At 40.6% G+C, this 18614-nt stretch overlaps 1 protein-coding gene across 2 annotated transcripts in view; it reads left to right on the top strand.

Annotated features, from left to right (window-relative positions):
- The window catches only part of gas7b (growth arrest-specific 7b), a 456796-nt gene that overhangs the window by 402475 nt on the left and 35707 nt on the right, over positions 1 to 18614 (top strand). For both annotated transcript variants that reach the window (XM_043714439.2, XM_088000468.1), the window contains exons 9-11: positions 3442 to 3520; positions 4866 to 4994; positions 11951 to 12074. In XM_043714439.2, the coding sequence (XP_043570374.1) occupies positions 3442 to 3520; positions 4866 to 4994; positions 11951 to 12074 (332 nt within the window). The remainder of the gene's footprint in view (positions 1 to 3441; positions 3521 to 4865; positions 4995 to 11950; positions 12075 to 18614) is intronic.

Here is an 18614-nt window from a genome sequence, read left to right as displayed (position 1 = left end):
AGTTACTTCATCATATGTACGGGTGATAAGTGAAGTTGGCAAATTGCCAAGAAAGCTATAAAGTCGTTTTGATTTTTTGAAGATGATTACTGCTTTTAGAATTACACTATCTTTCAGTGCAACCATCCCTTCCCTACGAAGTGTAGATACTGATGTGCGAACTGGATATAAGAGTCCTGAGTGAATGTTGCTGCTGATACAGTCTCAGGCCCCGTGATCACTTCACAAGCTTTACCAATCCAATATTGAACACTTGCAGATTTTGCTAAAACATGGATTAAATGCAGAACCATCCAGAGCTGAGACTTTGTGTCAAGTTTCCTGATTTATTTCCACTCTTAACACAATTGTGTCTAAACACGAACTCTAAATTTCATCTCTTGCCCCAATAATCTGATTGCTTCCATTTCCTCAACCAACCATAATTTCTTTAATTGCCAATTTAGGATCAGTTTTCATAGAACAGTACAGCATAGAAACAGGCTATTCGGCCCACCATGTCTGCCGACCAGGATGCCATTCCAAATCATCTCATCAGCCTGCACATGGTCCATATCTCTCTTTCCCTGCCTGTTTCTGTCTGTCTATATCTCTCTTAAATGCAGCTAACTTAACTGCTTCTACCACCTCCCTTAGCATCGCATTTCAGGTACATACTGTGTCAAAAAAAATTACTTCTTGCACATCTCCTTTAAAGATTTCCTCTCCCACCTTAAACCTATGCCCCCAGTATTTGACATTTCCACCCGAGAGGAAAAAGCTCTTCTATCTACCCTGTCCATGCTTCTCATAATTTTATATACATCTTTCAGGTCGCCCCTCAGCCTCCAATGCTCAAATGAAAATAATCAAAATTTGTCCAGCCTCTCCAATCTAGGCAACCTTCTGGCAAACCTCTTTTGCGCCCTCCCCAAAGCCTCCACATCCTTCCTATAGTGTGGGGAACAGAGCTGCACATGATACTCAAAATGTGGCCTAACTAAATTTTTATACAGCTGCCACCTTGATAACTTAACACCCCAAACAATGAAGGCAAGCATGTCCTACGCCAACTTTACTATCTTATTGACTTGTATTGCCAACTTCAGTAGCTGCAGATGCTGCCAAACCTGCTGAGCTTTTCCGTCAATTTCTGTTTTTGTTTCATTTAACTACGAACATTTTAAAGCTAGCAGAGAGGAATCAAAAACTCATCCCATCAGTACCAGAAATTAAAAACTTGAAATTAACAAATTTGTCTTTAGGAATTTTCTTTTATGTCATGGTTTACTGTGAAATGTTAAGATTAATAATGTGGAGCACTGAGAGTAGGAGAGACAATAAGAAAAAGTAGCACGTTGTTTTTGGATGATTCTATATTTGCTTCTAAAGCCTGAAAATTGCATAAATATGAATATGTTGATGTCTTGGGAAAATGATTTGCAGCAATAAATGATACAATGAGTTTAAGAACCAATGCTACACAACTCCATAAGGTGACAAGGATAAAGAGCTTAGAATAAGTTGCTTCCAGTACAATACCTCCATAGATGGGAGTCGGAGGGATCAGTGCATTTGGTTCAAGACACGGTCCATTTCTGGTCATTCATGTTAATAACTAAAATTGGGAACACTACAAATTGACCATGAAAATCTCCACGCCTAACTCTCCAGGCTACTGCCAAATGAGACACTGCACAGGAAATGTTGCCTGACAAAAACCTACCCTTACTGATTGCATACTCCTGGCACACAGCATTGTGGGTGCTTATTGAGAAGACACACTTAGCAGGAAAGGGCTTTTGTCCTGCTTTGCCATTCACTACAAATAATGGCTGCATGGCAAAGATGTAGAGTATATTAAATGAACGATAACTGATGTCAAAACAGACTTGATATTGACAATTTAACACTGATGTAATCTGAAGTAGCATTTCTATCTTAATGTTCAGCTTCTTTCTAAAGGAATTTATAACTTCTAAAATGGCTTTTGATCTGTATTTTAGGGGTATGAATGACTTGTCACCAAGGCGATATACCATTATAGAAGACTAAATGTGATTGTATGGGTTGCATGGTGCCAGATGTAAATACTGTAGAGGTGAAGGCATGTTTGGGACTTGTTTCATGTTTCACTGCAGCCCTCCATCTAAATGCCTCCTGCTCATTTATATCCTGTGAGCCAACAATGTGTCCAATGCTGGATCTGCATAAGCAGACAAAGTTTCACTTATAAAGCTCTTTTCATGTGGAAAGACATCTCCAGGAACTTCATGGGGTGTAGGAAACTTGGATGTCAAAATAACCGTAATTAGGATGGATGACCAAAAGCTTGTTCAGGGATGTATGAGTTTAATGAGAGTGCTTAAAGAAGAGGCATGGGAATATATGATAAGAGGAAGTCCCAATGTGTATCCATTTGTTCAACTTGATGTGAAATGTGGGGAAAAAATCCTCTTCCATGTCCAATCCTAGTTTCTCCCAATGCATGAATGTCCGATACGATAGAGGGAAATGGACTTAAAAGGTATGCAGTTTTAGATCTGGTTTGACATAAGCAAAGATTGTAACTGTTTCAAATCAGAGGGACTCTCAGATTTGGCATTTAATTTTATTGTCAATGCAGTGATTTGGGCTTTGCACTGATGTTAAACCTGAGAGGTGGAAGTAGAGTTCTCAACTGGAACTCTTTTTGCATAAGTTACTGGGTTGAATTAGCATCAGTTTGCTCACAGTTCTCAAGAGGTCATAGCTGTACATATGGACCCACCTCGTGTCGCCTAATTTTAGGGAGAGTGTGGTTTCCCTCGAGTATCTAATGTGAACATCCTGGATCTAACTTGTATGTAAAGATTAAACACGCTGAGCCTCTTTTTCTTTTGTGGGCAAGTTGCTAAATGAATTTTTCAATTCTGTAAAAGGAATTAAGGAAGTTGCTAGCTATGGTGAAGGGCTTAAATAATAGAGATGTGTTTACAATTAGAAGTTGTGTTCAACAACGTTCTCCTATGGTCATTTAAAGCAAAATGCAGTTTTAATGTTGGCATTATTCTGAAATATTGCAAAGAAGTATTTGATTTATGTATGTTAGAATGTTATATAAATACCATGCTGACATGGAATTTGTTTCTAAAAGAAGGTAGTCATACCAAAGTTTTGTACAAATGTTAACAGACTTTGGAAACCAATTAGTAAAGAAGTTATTGGAGCAGACATTGTGTGAATGACGAACTAGCTTGGTCACTACCAAATTTTTCAATGCATTTTAGTTCCATGTATTTATAATGTTATCCATAGTGACTAGAACAACTATTGCACCATGTGTTTTAGAGTAAAGAACAGTTTGTAGGAGATGGTGAAGTGGGTAATTGAAATTGATCCCAAAACAGATTCTCTAGGTCAGGTATATGGCCATTTCCAATTTCTAAAATCCTTGCATTTTTCATTTTTCCATCTTCACAGCACTTTGGGAGAGTCTTGGACACAGGTGAAGAAAAGTTTGGCAGATGAGGCTGAGGTTCATCTGAAATTTTCATCAAAGGTAATAGTGTTTTACTCATGGATCAATAACTTGAACAAAAAAAAGTAGCGCAAAACAAAACTTAAGGAAAACCATTCCTGAAGCTTTAGATTTTCCCTCTTTCTTCCCCAGTATTGACAGTTCAGGCAGTTTCTTTAAACTTTGTACTCACTTCTAAGTGTGTATAAATATGACTGGTAGGCTTGGGATTGCTAGTCAACATGGGAAGTGATTTGCAAGCCAGGATTACAGTCTGTTAACACAGGAAAAGCATAGCCTGCAGACTTATCTATAATTACTATGTTTGTGTAATTGTGCTTAGGAGCGTGATCAGATAAAGATTTGGAGCTATTTCCATTTGGAATGTTTTCAGCTGACAGATTTGGGTTTGTGTGTGTGTGTGTGTGTGTGTGTGTTATAAATATGTTCCTGTTTCCTTCTGTGAATTAACTCAAAATAAACTTCAACTGTACCATCACTCCATACTTCATCCTATTCGCCTATGAAAATGCAACATGGCAAATGGGCTTTCTTAATGACTGAGTGCTTGTCCCAGTTTTCTAGGTACAGATAGGTTGGGGAGGATATTTGCTCTCTGGGCACATGTATTTCAAAATTGGGGCAGTTCACGAAATGTGACCAGTGGGACACAGAACACCTATATCCTTGCGCGCATTTGATTTATTATCCCTCTTTAATCTTTTTTTCTGCTGATTCATACTGGCATACAATTCAACTTTTACATGCGATTCAATGTCCTGGCCTTTCCAGGTAGGAGAGAGTTTAACTGTTTGGCCGCAGTGGGGGTTAGGAATCACAGCTGAGGAAGTAAGAGCTTTCCAAGAGGAATTACTGGACCTTAATCAGGAGTGGGAATATTGGCCGCTCCCCATACTCCCACACACGAGCCTTGGAGAGCCTGAAGCCAACTGCAAGCATCCTCAACAGCCTGGCTGAGATCAAATAATTTGGAGAAGTTCAGGAACTGATCTATAGCTCTGTGCTCTGTACATGTCTTCCAACTTAGCCAGCAGTGAAGATGCAGCAGTTTTGATAAACATAACTACATCACAATGCCAGCATTCTTCCAGCAGCACACTTTCTCCGTTGTCTTAATTACAGGATTTCCTTTTTATAATCCTTAGAGAATAGATCACATCTATATTTGAAGGTTTCTGCTGTTTATCGTCTCATTAAAAAATATATTCATCAAAGGACATCCTTTGTACCGTGTAACATCCCCAAAAAAGGCAAATTGAATTTTACCATTAGACCACAAACATTTCAAGAGCTCCCTGATATTATTGAAAATCCATGGTTTGTTCTTTCCCTACTTGATGAGAGTTCAATTATTTCCTTCTCGTAGCTGCAAAGTGAAGTGGAGAAACCCTTGTTGTCATTTCGAGAGAACTTCAAGAAGGATATGAAGAAGTTTGACCATCATATATCCGACCTGCGCAAACAACTAAGTACTCGCTATGCGACAGTGGAGAAGGTATGGGAGGCTCGGTTGGGGTAGAGGGAGTTGGGTGAGAGAGAAAATGTGAGAAAAACTAAAACTTTGCTGTTTCAAGAAATCTATAATTCTTAATGATGCATTATTTCTCCCCATTTGTGTAGTTTAATTGTAAGACCTGAAATGTCTTGAGATATCTCTCAAGCCTTGTTGTAACAGCAATGGTATATGATATACAGTCCCTTTGCAGAAAATGCTTTAGAGCACAGAAATATTTTGAAAGAGTAGTCATTGCAGTGATATAGGAAACACAGCAACCAATTTGCGAACAGCAAGGTCCTACAGACTGAATTTTTGAAAAAAAAAAGGTCTTTAGATGTTGCTTGAGATGAAAGGTAACAGCAAAGTTAACAGAATGCAGAATTGGGAGAGATGGAACATGGGCTGCTGGTTTGCCAGGGCTCATGACTACACAATTGAGAAGAGTCAAATTACCCCATTGATATCAGTAAGCTGCAGGTTCACTCTCTGGGCCTTTGCTGCAAATATAGATTGGCCTTCTCAGCCACACCTTCAGAGGAGCAGAGGGTTCGATGACAAACTCATTCCATTTATTAGAGAAGCAGCACAGCAAAAATCTGAAGTGCGAAAAGCAAATGACAATCAAGTAGCATGGCCTGTGAACTGAGGGATTAAATGACATTCAGCAGAAACTTAATGGAGATTCCCACTGAAGGCCTGGTCAAGTTTAGTCACGTTATTTGTTTCTTTAAAGGACCTTTTTTACATTTAGTCATTAGCAACAATGTCGAAAACAGTCAGGAAATCATGTATTTCCATTCATCCAAGAGTTAATGGTTAATCAGTTAAATTTATTGGGGGGGCGAGGTACAAGTGTGGAATGCATTAGAAGAACCAATGTTCTGAACTTTTTATTTCTCGTCTTTTAATTTATTCCTGCAATTCCGTACTTTTTATTCCTTTATTTTCTAATTTTTTTCCTAAGAACTTGTACTGAACAATCTGTACCTAGGAACCTTTGTGTCTAAGATGGAGGCATAATTGGCAACTTGTAAACTTTTCACTGTACTCATCTGACCATGTCTGACAATAAAGTTAACTCAATTCAATTTAGTTCGGTTCAAAAAATGAATAAAGCCTCTTTTCAGTGTAGCATAGGAAAGTGCTCTACTTTTCGTTCACTGTAGCTGCGTCTCTAATTCTTGATGTTACTATAAGACAGTGTGTGGTCATCATGGATGATACTGCTTGTTGTCAACTACAGAATGCTCTTTTTTTCTAAATGCAGTTGACAAAACAACTGTTACAATATTATGGATTAATCTTGGTTTAATCCTGCTAGAGTAATGTTTAAGGAAGTTTGGACGAACAAAAAATGAATCTTCTTCCCAGTCAGAATAAAGAGGTAACAAATGAACAAACTAATGTGGTTTGTGTCGTTAGCAATTCAGAAAACTGCTACTCGCATAAGCAAGTTTCTTGACTTCTCTCTCATTTTATTGGAGATAGCGAGGACTTCAGATGCTGGAGAGTCAGAGTGGAGCTGGAAAAAGTGCAGCAGGTCAAGCAGCATCAGAGGAGAAGGGGAGTCGCTGGAAAGATTCTGACCTGAAATGTCGACCCCCCTTCTCCTCTGATGCTGCATGATCTGCTGTGCTTTTTCCAGCTCCACTCTTTATCCGCACTCTCATTTCATCCCTATGTGGTTTCATATTTAGTTACCACTTAATGGGAATTATCTCTGAACAGTCAAACCTTCAGTCTGACGTCTTCCTTACATCTTTGCATAGGTAGATTTTGACCCTCTGCAACATTATAAATTAGGTGACAGTCACAGTCCAGATGTAAAATGTACAGATAATTTCCTAGTGCTTGTCCTACCCTACCGCACAAATGTTAAACTTACTCCACTGATTACCAACACTGGCGTGCCCATAATTGCTCTTGGTATATTCTTTCTTGTTCATCTGGTTTGTTTAGTGTCAAGGAGAGCAGCAATTTAAGGTGTCCTTAAATTTGCTTGGAGGCTAACTAACATGAGACAAATTGACCTTGGATTCTGCTGGTCTGTATGACTCTAAACCATGACTGGTATATCTTCCAAAGAAGACACTGACAGAGCCATTCATAGGAACAGAAGGGAATTATTTAGCCATCAAATCAGTTCAACTATTCAGTCAGCTTCACATACCCACCTTTGACCCATATAATTCCCGTTAATAACTTGCATTCATAAAAATCTGCAAATTTCAAATTTAATTTGAACTGTCCTAGGTCATCACTTATTTGTAGAAGGGAGTTCCAAACTACTACTTTGTTTTATTTGTAGAGTTGTTTCGTAATTTCACTCTTGAAATATTTATGCTTTTTATCCTAGATTCCCAAATCAGTGGAGTCCACTTTCTGCCCTGTCAAATTCCTTCAGTATTTTAAAAACTTTCATTGATTCACATCTTAATCTATGAAATTTTGAGAAATGCACTCTGATTTATGGCATCTCTTTAAAATTAACCTCTAAAGTCAAGTTATCACTTTTGTAAATCTATATCGCTCTCCCTCCAAAGCCATGATACCCTACCCAAAGTGTAATGCCCAGAACCGCACACGGTATTTCAGGTGTGACCTAACCAGGACATTGTGTAACTGAAGTATGTATTAAATCGCTTATATTCTACCTCTCTAGATATAAAGGCCAGAATTCCTTTTCCCCCAGTATGATTTTCTGTACCTGTTTTAAGTTCATGGTTATCCAAATATCTTTTGGGTCCAACCTTTCTCAAATTCCTCTGAACATATTTTTTCCAAAGTGGTAACCTATCGTACATTCGCATTAAAACCCATTTATTATTGTTTTAACCATTTTACGTAATTAACTTGGGTATTTTGAGGTCACACTGCCTCTTTCCCAACAGTGAATGGTTCACATACTTGTCTGTAATATGGTCACTTGGAGAATGTAAACTCGCAGTAGGAGATCATTGAAATTGAAGCATTTATGTTGTGCTACAAAGGGTTAAACAGACAAGTTTGAGGTCAGTCACATTCAGGCTCTTAGGTTGAACTAAGTGTGTTTGTGTATGTACAGTAAATTGGTGCTAAATGGTTTAAGTTCTTTGAGTTGTTCTGAGGGGCAGGTTTTCATGTTGCCCATGACATTGTACATTTTCACTGATTGTGAGACGGTTGTACCTGTGGTAGATGAGTAGTTGCAACAGCCGCCAGTTCAGGTGCCTCATCAATACGGGAAGCAACTAAAAAGAAGCATCAGCTTTCATATTCTCCACAGTCACATGCTGCTTGATGGATCAGCTGGAATGGTTGCAGAGGACCATCTAAAGCATTGTAACCTGCCTGGAGGTCAATGGTCAACTTTCTGAATGATTTGAAGGAACAGTGCCTCCAGAGGTTGTGACTCAGGGAATTATGGGCAACACAGTGGCTCAGTGGTTAGCAGTCAGTCTTGCAGGCTCAGGAACTGGGTTCGATTCCAGCCATGGGTGACTCTTTGTGGAGTTTGCACATTGTCCCAATGTCTGCGTGGGCTTCCTCCAGGTGCTCTGGTTTCCTCCCACAGTCCAAAGATGTGCAGGTTAGGCAGAGTGGCCATGCTAAAATGCCCGTAGTGTCCAGGAATGTGTAGGCTAGGTGGATTAGCCATGAGAAATGCAGGGTTATGGGAAGGGGAAGGGCGGGGGGAATGGATCTCAGTGGGATGCTCTTCAGAGGTTTGGTGCAGACTTAATGGGCTGAATGGTCTCTGCATTGTAAGAATTCGATGAAGTGGAGGCTGGCATGCTTGGAGGAAGATCTTGAGACCCCACTCCTTTGTTCATTTCAGGCCAATGCTGTTGACATGGCAGCATTTCACAATCCAGGTCACTGTTCGTCAGCGCATCCAACTTGATTAATACCAAGACCCCTGTAGCCAGTCATGCCAAGTCTCACACTCCTCTCGGGGAGTTTTCACTGGTCCAGGTTATTGTAGACTGCACAAAAGGTGGCAGTCATTGCACCGTTGGAATAGCCAGACTCGCTTTTTATATTTAATCATTCAGGAGAGATTCCACTCCCCTTCTTCCATCAGGGATTTGTAACCACTGCAAGGAGTGATCACAATGCGAGCAGCCTCACTGTCTTTTCACCAGATAACACCGTACGCTGTTGCCTGGAGGGGAGAGGGAGACCCAGTCAATACCTGATTGTTCGCACCAGGGAGGCAACACAACCCTGCCTCCTCCACCCCCGAGAGGCAAGGATAGGGACAACAAAGCCTTGTTAGCACTCTGCTATAGTAGGCTGTTGGCTTTGTGCAAATTGAGGTGTTGCTGCTGGGATTCCTCCTTCCCACTTGTTTGGTTCTGGTAATGAGTGACCAGGAGGTCAAGTTTGCTGCAGCAGCAAAAGGTCCACCGTTGCTCTGAGGGTTAAGGTGGTAAGATACTATTGTGCTGTGTACGCTCACTGGTGTAAAATTCAGACCCCATTCCAAGTGATGATTCTACAGGAAATCCCTGAAGGACTCAGACGTGACCAGTTATTTGCTGAAAACTGTACAGATATGAAAGTTGTTGTCTTGTGTGTGGATCACTGCCTTTGCTCACCTGCCTGTGGGTGTAATACCAAATGAGTTGACCAGCTGCCAAAAGCAGAACATGTGAAATTCATTTGAACAGTGGTTACTGCTAGCAAAATACTTTGCTTAATTTAAAAAAAAAATTAAAGGTCCCTGAAATATGAAGGCTAGAAATTTGGCTCCTCATCAAATAATAAATCACCTCCACCAATATGGCAGATTGGAAATGCAAAGGTAGAAGCGTACTGTAAGCTGTATTGTATAGTAAGGTGGTTACACTGGTCTTAAGACCATTGGAGTGATTCAAAGGTCAAATAATTGAAGTTAGACTCTGGATCTTATCGACTGATTCTTGATCAGTAGAGCAATCAAAGGTTACCAGAGGAATGTCGGATTAGCCATGGTCCTATTGAGCAGGGTTGAGGGCCTGAACAGCCCATTCCTGTTCCTATTTCTTATGATTTATGATATTTGAAAGGTATGATGTGACATTAATCTGCAACAAGGCCCCACCCTTCCATACTTACCCAAGTGTGAAGCTAGGATTGACAATCGAGGAAAGAAAATCACCCCCCCCCCCCTCCCACTTCCCCTCCACTCCCATGGTGGTTAGCGATCTGCAAACCTCCCAAAGAATACTCTGCTCCATGTGCAGTCTCCTGTTCTATGCTGATGACCAAAGGTTTTATTCATTACCAGGATGAGGGTGTCAATGGCCAGGCCAGCATTTATTGCCCAACCTTAATTGCTATGAAGCTGCTTTCTTGAATTCTGTAGTCCCTTGGGCTGAGGGACACCTAAAATGCTGTTGGAGAGGAGTTTTAGAATTTGACTCAGCGACTGTGAAGGATCAGTGATATATGTCCAAGTCAGGATATTGTGTAACTTAGAAGGGAACTTACATGGGCTGGTATTCCCATGTCTCTACTGCCCTTGTCCTTGTAGGTGGTAGAGGTTGTGGGATTGGAAGATACTGTCCAAGGAGCTTTGGCAAGTTATTGCAGTGCATATTGTAGATGATTGTATTGCAATGTGCCTCAGTGGGGAAGGGTGCAAATGTTGAAGGAGGTGGATGGGGTGCCAATCTGTTGGGCTGTTTTGTCCTGGAAAGAGTTGAGCTTCTTGAGTGTTGGCGCTGCACTCAGCCAGGCACGTGGGGAGTATTCCATCATGATTCTAAACTTGCGCCTTTTGGATGGTGAAAAAGGTTTGGGGAGACAGGAGGCAAGTTGTCCACTATAGAATTTTGAGCCCCTCAATTGTTCTGAAAGCCTCAGTTTCTGGTAAATGGTCCCCCCAGAAAGTTGTTTGTGCAATGGTTAAATTCTTGCTTGGTGGAGATGATCATCGTCTGGCACTTGTCACAAATGTAACTTCTGAACCTGTGGCTATGGCATACAGATTTGCTATAAAGCCTCGGTTCAGTGATTAGCACTGCCGCCTCTCAGTGCCAGAGACCCGGGTTCAATTCCTGCCTCAGGCGACTGTCTGTGTGGAGTTTGCACATTCTCCCTGTGTCTGTGTGGGTTTCCTCTGGGTGCTCCGGTTCCTTCCCAAAAATGTGCAGGTTAGGTGAATTGGCCATGCTAAATTGCCTGTAGTGTTAGGTAAAGGGGTAAATGGGTCTGGGTGGGTTGCGCTTCGGCGGGTCGGTGTGGACTTGTTGGGCCGAAAGGCCTGTTTCCACACTAAGCAATCTAATCTAATCTAAAAAAGTGTCATTGTAAGTGACCCTTGGAAAATCACATGAAAATCACCTGGTACCCCCGAACAGCAGTCGAACTGAGCTCAATAGCATGGAGGCTCTGAACCTTTGACTCACTGTGTTGGCTCTTCATTGTTCTATTATATTTGCTATTTATCAGTTAAACCTTCAATCTTACCTTTGCTTACATTACCAGAACAAGTTATGTCTTTAAGATACACTTAATGATCACTGCCATTCAAAAGATTGAAGCTTCTACGAAAAGAGAAACCTAAATTTTTAATGCATAGAATTTGCTGATCACTTCTAACTTTGTTGATCATATTAGATAGATCAGTTGTCTCAACAATTCAACTTCAGTACAGCCTCTCTTACAGCTCTCTCATTATGCCTGGGGTCCTGTTATCGTGTCCCCTTCAACCACTTTACTATCACCAATGACTGGTACAGTTGCTATGTAGCTGTTTTCGAGAGCTCTCTTCTGTACTTTTTTATTACGATGTTCCCTCAAAATGTAACTTGTTTAATTGTGCATTAGGTCCCCACCTTGCTCCGGTGTTCATGCTGTGCTTTCTGGATTTGATTGTGTCAGGTGTTAGATAAAATGTAAAATGTTTTATTGTTCAGATGGATCTCAACAAGGAGAGACTGACTTCTCTTTAGATCTAATGTTGATTGGTTTCACCCTTTCTACAGGCTCGAAAAGCTTTGGCAGAGAGGCAAAAGGATCTGGAATTCAAAACTCAACAACTGGAGAATAAATCTACTTACAAAACAGAAGAAGATATCAAGAAAGCCAGGCGGAAATCAACGCAAGCAGGTAGGGTAGGGGGCCAACGTGTGTGGGATATGATATCAAATAAGCGCTATGCTACATCTAAATTGTGTCTACTTATTTTTAGATATTCTCATCTCATTTCATTGCCAGCTTCCCTTGTGTTTGGTCAGCTTCCTATCTGGGCTTTGTTTTAAAAAAAGGGATCTTTGATCGACTTGAATTTTCCCCTCCTAGATTTACAATGTTTGAAACACCTGTAGAATGCATGTATCAACCAGAAAAAAGGAAGACATCGTATGGATTGCACCACTGCATGGAACAAAGTTATTTAAAAGGGAGAACAGTTTAGATACAGTACCCTTTGGTTGAATCATTTCCTATTTTACTATTGTAAGACATACATATTTTGATTTTATTTTCCTTACAAAAAAACAATCACTCTCTTACTCTGTATAGATTATGGCGTTGGGTTTCTCTCATGGCTAATGTAATAGGTGAGCTTCCCACAGTAGCTACATTTGGAGATTTGAATGCTCCAGCTTTGCTCCTAACTCCCAAATTTCTTTCTGCTGTGTTATGATCCATGTTGGTGGTGTCTTGATACCAGACCCTCTGGACACATGTTTACTTTGCTCGATGTAGAATTATGTTTGCTGTGAACTGAAACTTGACCGTGTACACAGTAGGACAGTGGATGTCAACAGGATTTCCATTGACAGTAGCATGGACTATCCCTGTGTATGCCTGATCTCTTTGGCTGACAGTAACAGCATAAGCAAAGTCTTCTGGCTTGGATTAAAATGCTAATTTCAGCTATAAGATTAGAGAAAGCAAAAAGATACATTTTCTGTTTTCATCAACATCTTTTGGAGTTACCACTAATTGAAAACTTAACGTGACAAAGCCATATAAGTTGAGTAGGGATGAGCAGGTTAAAGGTTGGGAATTCTGCAGTGAGTAACTTGCCCCCTGACTCCCCAAAGTCTGTCCACCGTCTGCAAGGTATAAGTCAAGGGTGTGATGGAATGCTGGATGGGTGTAGATCCAACATTATTCAAGAAGTTTGACACCATCTAGACAGAGCAATCAACTTGATAGGCACCACATTCACCCCTTAAATGTTCATTCCCTACCCACTATTCCTGTGGTTGAAGGACTTGAGAAAGCATTCTTCTTTTCGATGATTTGGAGATGCTGGTGTTGGACTGGGGTGTACAAAGTTTAAAAATCACATAACACCAGGTTATAGGCCAACAGGTTTATTTGGAAGCACCTAGCTTTCAAATGCTGCTCCTTCATCAGGTGGTTGTGCAGAATATGATTGTAAGGCACAGAATTTATAGCAAAAAATGTTTCTCCACAACCACCTGATGAAGGAGCAGCAGTCCGAAAGCTAGTGCTTCCAAATAAACCTGTTGGACTATAACATGGTGTTGTGTGATTTTTAACTTTGTTCGATGAGTGCTTGATGGTTTCTTTTAAGATTTTTGTTTATGTTTTCTCTTTAGCATGATTAAAATCTGCTGGTAAGGAAAGGTAATTTATTTTTGTATAAAGTGCTGTTGAGGGCTCCTTTTTCAGCTTAATGTTACTGAGGGCATTCAACGGACACATTAAATGGTTAGTAGATTTCAAGAAGTGATTACACAGCAGGATCAGTCAGATGGGTGACTGACAGGAAAGGTAAGCAGGGAGATCAGGATTTTTCTGTAGCTCTTTCTCTCCCAAACAGATCCTCACTTTTGGGTATAGTCTCTTAGAGGAAAATGGAAGTGGCAGTCAGATCTTGGGCACGAGATGTTAGGCAGAGTTTGTCAAGATTTAAAAGAATAATTGCTATGGGGGGGACTCTCTTGTCAAGGACACAGACAGGACATTCTGCAGCAATGAGTGTGAATCTAGGATAGTATGTTGCTTTCCTGGTGACAGGGTTAGAGATGTCTCAAAACGTTTGAAGCCTATTGTCAAAGGGCTGACTGGTTTGCTGTGCTCTTCCAGCCTCATGCTTGTCTATCTTGGATTCCAGCATCTGCAGTTTTTTTTTTGTCTCTAACTATTGTCAAAGGGGCGACTGAGAAACCATAATTTGCAAATATTGGTAGGAATGATGTAGTTAAGGAAAAGCTTTGCCGAGTGAATATAAGAGGTTAGATAGGTTAAAGAAGTTGAACTTCAGAACTTCAGGTTTACTCCTGGTGCTAAGTTCTAATGAAGGAAGTAATAATAGAGTGGGGATGATAAGTGAAGGCTGAGAGGTGATGCAACTTGCAAGGATTCAGATTCTTGGATCATTAGGATCTCAGAAAAAACGTGTTCAAAAGGGATAGATTTCACCTGAACTGGAAAAAGAACAATATCCTGATCGGGAGATTTGCTAGTTCTGTTTTGGGAGTCTGTAAAATTATTAGAGGGGGGAATGGGGTTCCTTAGTATGAAGAAAATACAAAGACAGATGAGGTGGTCCTGAATCAGAAAAGAGCAAATTAATTCGAAAAAAACAGACAAGAGCAAGTCAGAGAATGAGGTAACTCTGAAGCATTAAACTGCATTTATTTCAATGCAAGGGGTCTTACCAGTAAGGCTGGTGAACTCAGGGCATGTATGGAACATGGGACAGAGACATTATAGCTATTACAGAAACATAGCTGAGGATGGGGACAAGACTGGCAGCTCAATGTTCTGGATTTGAAATGCTGTAGGAAGGGTAGAAAGAGAGACAAAAGAGGCGGGAGAGTGCTTTTGATTAACGAAAACATTTCCACTGTAATTAGGACATTTCTGAAGGATCATACAGTGAAAATATATGGATTGAAATAAGAACGGGATGAAGGGATTGTACCATAGACTCCTCTAATAGTCTGAGGGAAATTGAGTAAATATGGAGAGAGAGCTCAGATATATGTAAGAAAAATAGGGTTGTAATAGGGATTTTAACTTTCCAAATATTGACTGGGTCTACCATAGTGTTAAAAGTTTGGATGGTGAGGAATTTGTTAAGTGTGTTCAAGATAATTTTCTTTATCAATATGCAAATGTTCCTATTAAAGAAGGAGCAAAACTTGACCTTCTCTTAGGAAATAAGGCAGATCAAGTGACTGAAATGATAATAAGGAAACAATTTGGGACTAGTGATCATAATTATGTTAACTTAGAAATAGTTATGGAAAAGGATAAGCCTTCCATGAAAGTTTGTAATTAGAGTAAGGCAAATTTTAATGGAATGAGACAGGAACTTCCAAAGGCTTTTTTTGCAGGTAAAGGGAAGACTAACCATTGGGAGGCTTTCAAAAATATGAAAATAAGCATTCAGAGATGTTCCATTCCTGAGTGAAATGTAAGGCTGGTAAGGTTAGGGAACAATAGAGGTTCTAGTCAAGAATAAAAAAGAATCATATTAGATGTAGACAATCTGATCAAATGAATCTCTTGGAGTACAAAGAATGTAAGGGTGTTTTAAGAGGAAAATCTGGAAGGCAAAGGGGCGATATGAGAGCACCATGGCAGATAAGGTTCAGAACAATCTAAGGAAATTCTCCAAGTACATTAAGAGCAAAACAGCAACTAGAAAGAGGATTAGGGGCCCTTTAAAGTTCAACAAAATTGTCTTTGTATTGAACCTCAGGAGATGTGATATGAATATTTTGCATAAGTTTTTACTGTGGAGAAAGAAATAGTAGCTAGAGAACTCTGGGAAATAAAGACTGATATTTTGAAAACAGTGCACATCACCAAGGGGAAGTGTTAGAGGTCTTAGAAAACATAAAGGTGGATAAATCTCCACTGTCTGATCAAGTGTACCCCAGGACATTGTGGGAAGTTAGAGGAAATTGCGGGGCCCGAAGCAGGAAAATTTGCATCATCGATAACTACAAGTGAACTGCCGAAGGACTGGAGGGTGGCTAATGTGCCTTTATTTAAGAAAGGCTGTAGACCTGTGAGTCTGACATCAGTGGTGAGTAAATGGTTTGGATGAGAATATAGGAGGCATGGTTACTAAGTTTGCAGATAACACCAAAACTGGTGATATAATGGTCAGTGAAGAAGGTTATCAGATTTTACAAAGAGATCTTGATCAATTGGGTCAATGGGCTGAGGAGTGGCAGATGGAGTTTAATTTGGATAAATGAGAGCTGTTGCATTTTGGTAAAACAAACAAGGGCAGGACTTGTACAATTAATGGTAAGGCCCTGGGTAGTGTTGTAGAACAGAGACCTGAGGGTTCAGGTGCATAATTCTTTGAAATTTGCATCAAAGGTAGACAGGGTGATTTAAGAAAGTGTTTAGCACACTTGCCTTCATTGCTCAGACCTTTGAGCATAAGAAGCTAGGAAGTCATGTTGAAGTTGTACAGTGTGTTTTTTTTAAGATTAGATTCCTTACAGTGTGGAAACAGGCCCTTCGGCCAACCAGTCCACACCGACCCTCCGAAGAGTAACCCACCCAGACTCATTTCCCTACATTTACCCCTGACTAATGCACCTAACACGATGGGCAATTTAGCATGGCCAATTCACCTGACCTGCACATCTTTGGACTGTGGAAGGAAACTGGAGCACCCAGAGGAAACCCACGCAGACATTGGGAGAATGTGCAAACTCCACACAGATAGTCGCCCGAGGCTGGAATCGAACCCGGGTCCCTGGCGCTGTGAGGCAGCAGTGCTAACCACTGAGCCACCGTGCCACCCAAATTTGGTGAGGCCTCTTCTGGAATACTGTGTCCAGTTCTGGTCACTTGTTATAGGAAGGATATTTATTAAAATGGAAAGGGTTCTGAAAAAGAATTACCAGGATGTTGCCTGGAAAGGAGGGTTTGAGTTATAAAAATAGGCTGGATAGGCAAGGACTTTTCTTTTCCACTTCTGCATAAGAGGTTGAGGGGTTACCTTCCAGAGGATTATAAAATCATAAGCGGCAGAGATAAGAGAAAATACCTTTGTTATTCACCTAAGGTGGGGGAGTTCAAAATTAGGGGCCATATTTTTAAAGTGAGAGGAGAAAGATTTAAAAAGAACATGAGGGGCAGTATTTTTACACAGTGGTTTGTGTGTCGAATGAATTACTAGGGTAAATGGTGGAAGCAGGTATAGTTAGAACATTTAAAAGACATTTGGATAAGTATGTGAATAGGAAAGATTTGGAGGGATATTGGCCAAATGCAGGCAAGTGGGATTAGTTTAGTTTAGAAATATGGTCGATGTGGACTAGTTGAACTGAATGGTCTGTTTCCATGCTGTATGACCCTGACTGTACTCACCCCCTCAGCATCTGCTCACACAGCACCCTCTCTCTGTCTTTCGTGTACACCTCACCCCCAAACACACACGGTTGCAAAAGTTGCTTCTATGTTACTGCTGGACTTTGTGAATGACTGTTAAGTTGTAAAGATCAGTGGAGAGCAGCTTTGAATGGGGCCTCAAAATGAGCAGATGAAAATGCCAATTCTTTGCTTTCTCGCAAAGCTTTGTTACAAAGACAGTATATCTCTTGTCATAGCTAGAATTTGTTGCAATCCTGGCAAGGCTAATCATTCCTTCTCAACTATGTCATGTAGAGATTCCTGTTATCTGAGTCAGGCACTGAGTGATGAATGAAAGTGCTCACTGATGTTTCCCATTAAATTCCAGATCTTTTCAATCAATTACAAAATCGAGGATGTTAAATAAAAAATACTCTCTCAAACTTTGAAGCTGCAATGCTAAAATAGAGCAGTGACTGATGGGTTTACACTAAAGAGCCCAACACTTGACAGGTAGTTATTACTTGCTGCAGTGGGAATGTTTCAGATTTTATGTCTGTCCATAGTATTATGTTTCCTTTTAAAACACATGCCTCCTTGAAATGATTGGTGACTTAACGTAGCATAGTTACTGCTACTTTCATCAGTCTAACTCTGTCAGTACTTCACATCATGGTGATTCAGAGAACATTGCTGCATTCATGTTTTACATGACAGTAAAATGGCATCATAGAAGAATGAAAACTGAACAGATTAAGTGGAAGGTGTGGAGAGAAACTCAGTTAACCAGTCATCAGAACTGAAGAAAAATAGTGCTGTGTTAGGTCCCTGGACCATGGTTATAGTGAATAGACAAGGTCATTTCCCCGAGGTGGGGGAGTCCAAAACTAGAGGGCATAGATTTAAGGTGAGGGGAAAGATTTAAAAGGGAACTAAGGCAAACTTTTCATGCAGAGGGTGGTGTATATATGGAACGAGCTGCCAGAGGAAGTGGTGGATGGGTGTGTGAAAAGGAAGGGTTTAGAGGGATATGGGCCAAGTGCTGCCAATGTGGCTAGTTTAGTTTAGGATATTTGGTAGGCATGAAAGAGTTGGACCCAAGGGTGTGTTTCCGAAATGTACATCTGTATGACTCTATAACTGACTGACAGCGCAGTGATTAAAATCACCTCGTGACTCTAAACGAGAAACGGGTGGCACAGTGGTTAGCACTGCTGCCTCACAGCATCAGAGACCTGGGTTCAATTCCCGCCTCAGGCGACTGACTATGTGGAGTTTGCACATTCTCCCCGTGTCTGCGTGTGTTTCCTCCGGGTGCTCCAGTTTCCTCCCACAGTCCAAAAA

The sequence above is a fragment of the Chiloscyllium plagiosum genome, unplaced genomic scaffold, assembly GCF_037043375.1.
Source record: "Chiloscyllium plagiosum isolate Xiang-an unplaced genomic scaffold, Cpla_swu_hap1 HiC_scaffold_25, whole genome shotgun sequence".
Lineage (NCBI taxonomy): Eukaryota > Metazoa > Chordata > Chondrichthyes > Orectolobiformes > Hemiscylliidae > Chiloscyllium > Chiloscyllium plagiosum.
Note: the sequence above shows the minus strand (reverse complement) of the source record. Positions and strands in the feature narration are given on the sequence as shown.